This window comes from Trichosurus vulpecula, chromosome 2, assembly GCF_011100635.1.
Source record: "Trichosurus vulpecula isolate mTriVul1 chromosome 2, mTriVul1.pri, whole genome shotgun sequence".
NCBI classification, from domain to species: Eukaryota; Metazoa; Chordata; class Mammalia; order Diprotodontia; family Phalangeridae; genus Trichosurus; species Trichosurus vulpecula.
The window spans coordinates 162,180,147-162,188,953 of NC_050574.1; the positions used below are offsets into that span (position 1 = coordinate 162,180,147).

General features: G+C 37.0%; 1 protein-coding gene across 1 annotated transcript; it reads left to right on the plus strand.

Annotated features, from left to right (window-relative positions):
• The first annotated feature begins 2,440 nt into the window (after window positions 1-2,440).
• LOC118837902 (olfactory receptor 150-like) lies at window positions 2,441-3,557 on the plus strand. Its single transcript, XM_036745043.1, has 2 exons — window positions 2,441-2,465; window positions 2,647-3,557. Exons 1-2 carry the CDS (start codon window positions 2,441-2,443, stop codon window positions 3,555-3,557), a joined length of 936 nt encoding a protein of 311 aa, XP_036600938.1.
• Window positions 3,558-8,807: the final 5,250 nt, after the last annotated feature.

The window sequence follows — 8,807 nt, forward strand, 5'->3', positions numbered from 1 at the left end:
TTGAGAAAACCTTATTTTTCCAATTTAAAAATAATGCTCAGTCAAAGAGAAGCTTCAAAAAGATTCAATTTTGTGCTTCATTGCAAAATGTAAATTAGTAAGTTTTTTTGTGTGTTTCATTCTGAACTAACATTTAATCATAGTAGATATTCTGGAATTGGCAATCCCCTCCACCAATGAGTTTTAGCAATCCATGTGCAGGCTAAAAGCTTTGTGGTGTCTGGGATAGTTAAATGAAAAACAAAATTACTTTCCCATAGCCACATAGCTACAATATACTGAAGGTAATACTTGAAATCAGATATATTCCTGACACAAAGACTCTATCCAAATGAATAGAATACAAATATAGAAAATTATTATTTCTACAAAGTTTATTTAAAGAGAAAATAAAAGAATTTCTAAATTTCATGTCACTTTGGTTATGAAATAAGATAGCTAAATTTGAGGATAGCTTTATCATTTATTAAAAAGTTGGGAAACATGACTACATTTGGTGTAATTAATACTTATTATAAAATGTGTATAGATGCTAGAGGACTATGAGAACTAATGAAACTCTTTCCTAAAATTACATTTATCATTTTAAAGTTCCGTATTTGGCTACTGCCACTGAGTGAGGTTAAAGTATACCTGGCCCTAAAAGTATTCTTTCTTATCTTAGACTTTTTCTGGAGCATGTAGACTTCTCTTTCCCCTCGCATACTGTAACTATATACATATCCCATCCACTTTTGTGGTTGTAGTCTTACAATAGCAGGGACTATCATATTTTCTTCATTTGCACATTCCTAGGAAGCAAACTTCATGTGTCTATCAAGCAGTCATTACTGCAAGTGTAAGGCTCTGCGCTAGTTATACGAAAACAAAAATGAAGCAGTCCCTGCCTTCAAGGAGTTTACATCTGTAGGGGGTAGACAACATGTACATATATAAGAATATACAAAATACATAAACACAAATGCAAGATAATTTGGGGGAAGGCACTCACTGCTGGGAGATATCAGGAAAGCGTCATGTAGGAGGTAGCATTTGTCATTGAACTTTCCATGTAATAAGCACTGAATGAAGACATGAGATTGAATTGAATTAAATATTTAGCACGTGGCTTATGAGAACTCAGCTTTGAAGTTCCTTGTTCTACTACTTGACTACTCTAGACCAGAGGTGTCAAACATCTGGCAGGCCACAGGACATCCACAACACTCCCTAGTGTAGTCCAAACCAAATTAAAATGTAACTGGGAAATATTTAATAAAATACAATAAAAGAGAAATATTATATTTTAAAATTAAGTCAATATAGCATTGGAAGGGATTTTTACATATGGATTAGTGGCCCCAATTTCTATTTGAATTTGATACTATTGCTCTAGAACACAAGATAGAGTGAGGCAGGGAATTTCCCTACCAACTGCCCAAGAGAGATTGTTAGATACTTGGAGTATGAATCCAAATGCTAGAGTTAGGGAATAAGAAGGGTAAACATCAATAATTTTTTTCCCAACAGAGTTGGATCTCTGGTGAGTCTCTTGTCAAGCCTTTGTCCATAGCATTTCTAATAAGAACCTTGAAATCTTAAAACTGGGAAGGAAATCCTCTTGTAACATGCAGCCCTGGTGAAATGAATAGGCAGCAGTTTATTCCTGAACCTGTAGAGGATGATCTGTGAAAATTCACATTCAGAAATTATCATTTCAAGGGCTTAAAATTCAGAATAGCGAATAGCTTAAAAACAGATTTCCATATTTTTCCTCCATTTAACATAAAACTATATGTCAGGGATCAAATCTAACCTCATCAAGATTGTTTTCCTTCAAGGACAATGTCAGTGCAGAGTTTATAAAGTGCCACACTGGAGGGTAAGTGTATATATAACTCAGTATCCTGATTTGTCTATCTAAACTGATAGTTATGGAATCCAAAAGCTCTGTGAAACACCCTCTCCCTGTTTCAATTAATCTATCCATAACATATTCTACTTTGTGAATGCCAAAGCACTTGGGGCAAAAGGGGAAAATATACAGATGTAATCAAAATTGCAGTGGCTCCAATCCCTTAGAACCTAGCATTTTCCAGTGACTTTTTTAAACTGAGAACCTCTAGGCAGCCACCACACTCTTCTGTAACACTGCTTTCCTGTCTCTGAAATGAAGACCAAGGTCATGGTCCCTACCATATCATCCAGCAGAGGAAACTAGTGGGCTCCTTGTAAAGCTTCACAAACATGGACAGTCAAAACTCAGTCAACAGTCAATGAGCTAGAAATGTAGATGATAAAGAACAGCTGGAATTTTCTTCTTTTCTCTTTCCCTGAACCCTGTCCATCTATGTCATTAGTGGTTACATTGTTTGACTCAGAAGCTTAGTCTTCAGTCTTACATCTCAGTGGAAATTAAAAACATCCGCTTTGAGTTTGCCTGCCCTCTATTATTCCTGATATGGATAGTATGGAAGTGGAAATATGTATTCAGAAGACAAAGAGACAGACTCAAAGGGATCAAGATAGCCATAACTTATAAATTTTCCACTGTGGGTGAGCTTTCTCTGGATGGGGAAGGTAACGAAGATCCTCTTTTAATACATTGCTTTTCTCTCTTTCCCACAGATCAAACCCAAAAAACGTTCATGGGAAATCATTCCACAGTGACAGAATTTATTCTTGCAGGGTTGACAAACCAGCCAGAGCTCCAGATTCCCCTTTTTCTCCTCTTTCTGGGCATTTATTTGGTCACTGTGGTAGGAAACATGGGTATGGTAATATTGATTGCTCTCTGTTCTCACCTTCATACCCCCATGTATTATTTCCTTAGTTGTCTATCCTTTATTGATCTCTGTCACTCAACTGTCATCACTCCCAAAATGCTAGTAAACTTTATTGGAGAAAAAAACATCATCTCTTACCCTGAATGCATGACTCAGCTCTATTTCTTCCTCATTTTTGTAATTGCTGACTGTTACATGCTGGCTGTGATGGCCTATGACCGTTATGTTGCCATCTGTAACCCCTTGCTCTATAATGTCATTATGTCCCCACAGATCTGCTCAGGGCTAGTCAGTGTGGTATATGTAATGGCCTTTGTTGGTGCCACAGCTCACACAAGCTGTATGCTTAGAGTGATCTTTTGCAAGAAAAACATCATTAATCATTATTTCTGTGATCTTCTTCCTCTTTTGAAGCTATCCTGCTCCAGTACTTACATCAATGAAGTACTGATTCTATTCTTAGGTTCATTAGATATTTTTGCCCCTGTACTCATCATAGTTAGCTCTTACATATTCATTATGGCCAGCATTCTCCGCATCCAGTCCACTGAGGGAAGGTTCAAAGCCTTCAGCACTTGCAGCTCCCATATACTGGCAGTTTCTCTCTTCTTTGGTTCTACAGCATTTATGTACCTGCAGCCCTCTTCTGTCAGATCTATAGACCAAGGGAAGGTGTCCTCAGTGTTTTACACCATAGTGATACCCATGTTGAACCCTTTGATCTATAGCCTGAGGAACAAGGATGTCAAAGTTGCCCTGAGGAAAATTCTAAAGAGAAGTAAGTTCTGGTGAAGAAGAGGTGTTATTGTGGTAGTAGGAGAACATTTTAATGCTATTTTATGAGAAATAAAACATTGTTCCATCCTAGATGGTGGCATCAACTGACTATTCTTTCAATATATCTTTTCCTGTTATCTCCCTCCCAGAATTAGCTCCTCTTTCATCTGTATTTTCAATGCCTTTAGGAGGAGGAATCATTTAAATATTATTTCCAATAATACAGAATAGCAACATATCTAATCTTTGGTCAGATAAGCTACTGACAATTTAAGAAACAAATCACAGTGTAGCTGTAAGGGAACTACACATTAAAATAGACCTGTTTTGTGATCCTATACAGCTTGTTTTAGATGAAAGTTCAGTTCATTTTTATCTTTGTAAGAGGCTAATTGTCTACATTTGCAAGCCTTGCCTTGTCTCTAATGTGGCCATTCACTTTTAGTAACCCTGCTTATGTGGAATTAATTTTTGCATTTCATTTGGCCTACCTTCAAGATTCATGGACTCTTGCCTATTTTTCCCATTTCCCTCTTGCCCACTCTTGGTTTTTTAGTTTTGGTGTTTTAGTATATTTGTGCACCTTGGTGTTTTAGTATATGTATGCACCTAAAAAAGCAGGAATACCTGTTAAATTTCATATATTTATGGACTATGGACTCCCTCAACTCTGCCAACTGCAATTGTGCCCAAGCTTTCAGTACTAAGTCCATCATTATCTAATCAGGCTACTAATGTCCTCTTGCCTACACAAAAACTTTCAGTGCTCTCATTAACCCTATGTATCCCAGAGCTCCTCTTGGGATCAAGAAAAAATAATCTATAAATTTGCTGCTACGTCATGGTATGTATCTAACTTTAAGTATCTAGAGCTAAATACACAGTCAGTTTGCTTGCACTGAAGGGATTGAGGGGTTTAGCATGGTAAGTGGTTATGAGAATTGCATGAACCACATTGACTCCATCAGTTGTAGAGATGATAGGTCAGCTTCCTTTCTATTCAACTATGGGTCTCGTCTAATTTCCATCTTGTGAGAAAACTATTCAATTATGGGAATTGTAGATCTTAGCGCTGCATGGCTGGGAAGCTGGACTATCTCTACTTATACCTTAGAGACCCTTAACTAAGGACCTAGTTTATACTTAGCAGAAACCTAGCCAGATTTGAAGATTAGTACAAGAAGTTTTCTCACAATTATACATCTCAAGCAACTCTTATGTCTTTTCTGAAAACTGGCCCCGTATTGGTCAATCAGCTATTTTTTATGTTCCTTTGACTATAGACACTTGTAGAGAGTGGGACCTCTTTTTTGATTTCAAGGAATTGCAACTGTTTGCTTTCCCCCTCCTAATTTGGAAAGTCCCTAATCTCTCCTCCAATTAGAAATCTGATTACCCAATTTTGTATTAGAGTTAATTGTTTTTTTTAATTAATTGCTCTTATTTGATTAACAATTTTAACGCATCAAAATCTGCTTCTCCCTATATTTAGAGTCCAGCCTTAAGGTAAGGAGGTCCAGTACCAATTAGTTAGGCAATTGGCATGCATTCCTCAATAAACTGATACAGTCTGAAGCTTGAGCCTTTGTTTCCTCAGTTATTTCACCTTTCACCCACCATAGCACAGACATCAGATATGCTACTTATTTCTATAGCGTATATACGCAGAAGCCCCCTGCCTAAGGTAGATTTATGAAGTTTCTGGTGTGCACACCATCTGACAGTTTATACAATGGTTGTGGGAGAAATGTTTTCAGGTATAGATAATGCACTTATAGTTTAATTTGGGTCCTGAAACTCTTAGATCTGCCTTTCTTCATGTAGAAAATTAATAAGGGATGTAACTGCTGAGATCAGTAGCTACTTCTCTGAGATAGCCAAGGAACAGCTGACCGTTATGTCCGTTATTGGAAAAACTTGTAGGTAGATAAATGATTTCTCATCATTCCACACCCAGGACTATGGAGGTAGCCTTCTTTTCAACTTAACCAACTCCGTTATCCTCTTGTCCTAAACTTTTCTTCTTGTTATATACGATATACGATATATATATATATATATATATATATATATATATATATATATATATATATATATATGTATATATATACACATATATATATATATGATTTAGTTAAAATAAATTTGTGTTAATTTATTTGAGAGAATATAACAATAGAATTTGTTAATGATTTGTTAATAGAATTTGTTAATAGCATTTCCCTAGTGATGGAATGCAGCAAAACCAAGAATAGGATTACTATAACAAAGTGATACAAATTGTTATCATTTTAGCTTCTTAATCATTGCTACTTTGCTGACCATCTTTGCTCATATCCCCATTCCCATTAACACATGAATCCTCCCATTGATAGAATGTTCAACATGCCTTAGGTTAAGCCACCACCGATCTATAGGTTTGGGCTAACAAAACCAGGACCACGTATGTTTGGGTCATATAGTATTGAGTAAAGGGCTTTAAGAAATTATAGATTCTATCCGTATAACACCCAAATGACAGTGTAAGTAATATGTATGCCATATGTGCAAAACTGATATTTTGATGGTGTGGGGAACTCCTAGTAGGTATGTAAAGATTGGAGTGGAAGTGGAGATAGGACTCAGGGAGTTGAAAGGGATTTACAGTTTCTTAGGCACATATTGGGAAAAGTGACTTAGAGCAATATAGATTCCTTGGGTATGTAACAGAGGTGAGGAAGGGCAGATATACTTTATTAATATGAGCAATATATAGCCATTAATTATTTTTGTACACCCCCGCACACACAGAATATAAGCTTCTTGTGTGCAGGGGCCATATTTTTGTTTTTTCCATCTCTATGACCTAGCACAGTGTCTTGAATATAGTAAATTCATAATACCATATGCCCTGTCCCTAGAAAGCATGACAAAAAGTAGAGTCAGTGGATTTACTAGGAGTAGGAGACACAAATGCAGTGTTGTCACTCTACAAAGAAGGCAAACAAGGGAGAGATCCAATAAGCATAAGTATCGGCAGTTAGACAGACAGAGAGAGAAAGGGAGACACACACACACGCACACACACACACACACACACACACACACACACACAGAGAGAGAGAGAGAGAGAGAGAGAGAGAGAGAGAGAGAATATCAGAACATCAATAACTACTCTGTAGATGCTCAAAACTCTTACAGATAAATGTATTTCTTCTTGAATTGAATTAATTCGGGGAGGGGGTAGGAGATAGGTAAATTCTTTGAACTATAGGTCAATTAACATTATGTTGATTCTTGGCAAAAAATCTAGAACACATTAAAGGGATAAATTAGGAGCACTCAGAAAGAAAAGCAATGATCCCAGGATAGGTTCATTAAGGATTGCTCATTCAATATAAACGTAATTTTAGACCAGTTAACTAGACTAGTAGAAAAATTAAATGCAATGGATTTTTTTTGTTTGTTTTCAGCTTAACTCTATGATTTATTTGAAGTAGAAAAGTCCTGGTAAGTAAATTCCCTCCACAAATACAGATTGCTAACCGTTTAGTCACTTACAACCTGAACTATCTAGGACACTGAAAACCACAGATGTGAGTTACATAAATTTTTAAAGTTTGGTAAGAGTTTTCATGTTACTGTTTTGTATAGAAGACAGAATGTTGGACTTGAAATCAGGAATACCTGGATTTAACTCCTGTCTCTGATATTCATTAAGTGATTATGAACAATTTAAATACTCTCTGAACCTCGATTTCCTCATCTATAAAATCAGAATAAAAATATCTGTGGTACCTCTCAAGTTTGTTGTAGGACTTAAATAAACTATGATATTGAGGAAGGAGCAATACCCTAATACATTATCCCTATACAAGTTAGGCTAAACTTTTATTAGAAGGTATCAAAATCATCCTTGTTACTTGTTTAGTGCAGGGGACTAAAGGCTCAGGCTATTGGTTGTTATTGTTAGTCATGTCTAACTTCATGGCCCCACTGGGGTTTTCTTGGCAAAGATATTGAAGTGGTTTTCCATTTCCTTGCCCTACTGCTTCTGCACTTACTGGACCTGTGCTGGTTCCTTCTTGCCTCCACTGCTCTCCACAGCATAGCTGGGTCTGGTGTTCCTTGTCAGCAGAGGTTCCCTAGATCCTCCCCAGGTCAGATGCCCAACTACTCTCACTGTACAGGGGATAAAAGTTCCTGTGGCAGGGGCCCAGACAGCCTCTCAAACCAGCTAACCTGAGGGCTTCCTGCTTGTTGTTTAAGCAGCTTACTACTTGTGGTTAAAGTGGCCTGGAAGCTTCTACTGTTCACTGGGAGGAAATCTGGTGATGGAATTTTTTTCTGGTCTTCCCCATTCGTCACAAGAGGACCCCTGTTTTGCTCCTACTTTTATTTGTTTTTAGGGCCCAATGTTCACCCAGAGGTGCTATTTCATCTCTTTTGTGGAAGAAAATCTTGAGAGCTTGAAATTTTATGACCTACTCAGCCATCTTCCCTGATACTCTCCCTCAAGCATTCTTGATGAAAAGATCAGAGCTGCATATAAAATTTGGCTTTCAAATACAAGACTCAGGAGAAGCACAAAAAGGTAAACAGGAAAGGGAAATCATAAGGGACTTAATAAGGTTAAACTGTTTACATTCCTACATGGGAAGATGATATTTGTAATTCATAAGACCTTTCTCATTGTTAGGATAGTTAGAAGGAGTATATATCAATAAGAGTGCACAGGTGGGAGTTGAATATGAAGGGATGATATCTAAAAAATAAAATTAAGGGGTGAGATTGGAAAATATTGGGAGAAAGAGAAAGGGTGAGGTAGAATGTGATAAATTATCTCACATAAAAAGACAACAAAAAGGTTTTATAGTAGAGAGAAAGGGGGTGAGGGGAGTCAGTGAACCTTACTCTCATCAGAAATGGCTCAAAGAGGGAATAACATACACATTCAGTTGGAAATAGAAATCTATCTTATCCTATGGGAAAATAGGAGAGGAAGGGGATAAGAGAAGAGGGGTATGGAGAGAGAAGGGAGGGCAAGTTGGGGAAGGGTGTAGTTAGAAGCAAAACACTTTTGAGGAGGGAAAAGGTGAAAAGAGAGAGGGAATAGAATAATTGGAGGGATAGGATGGAGGGAAATATAGTTATCACTAGTAACTATGAAAAAAATCTTGAAACAAGTTTCTGTGATAAATGCCTCATTTCTCAAACATATAAATGATGGGGTGTTTGGGTGCTTGTGTTTGGACACTAATTCTAACATCACATTTCTCCTTAGCC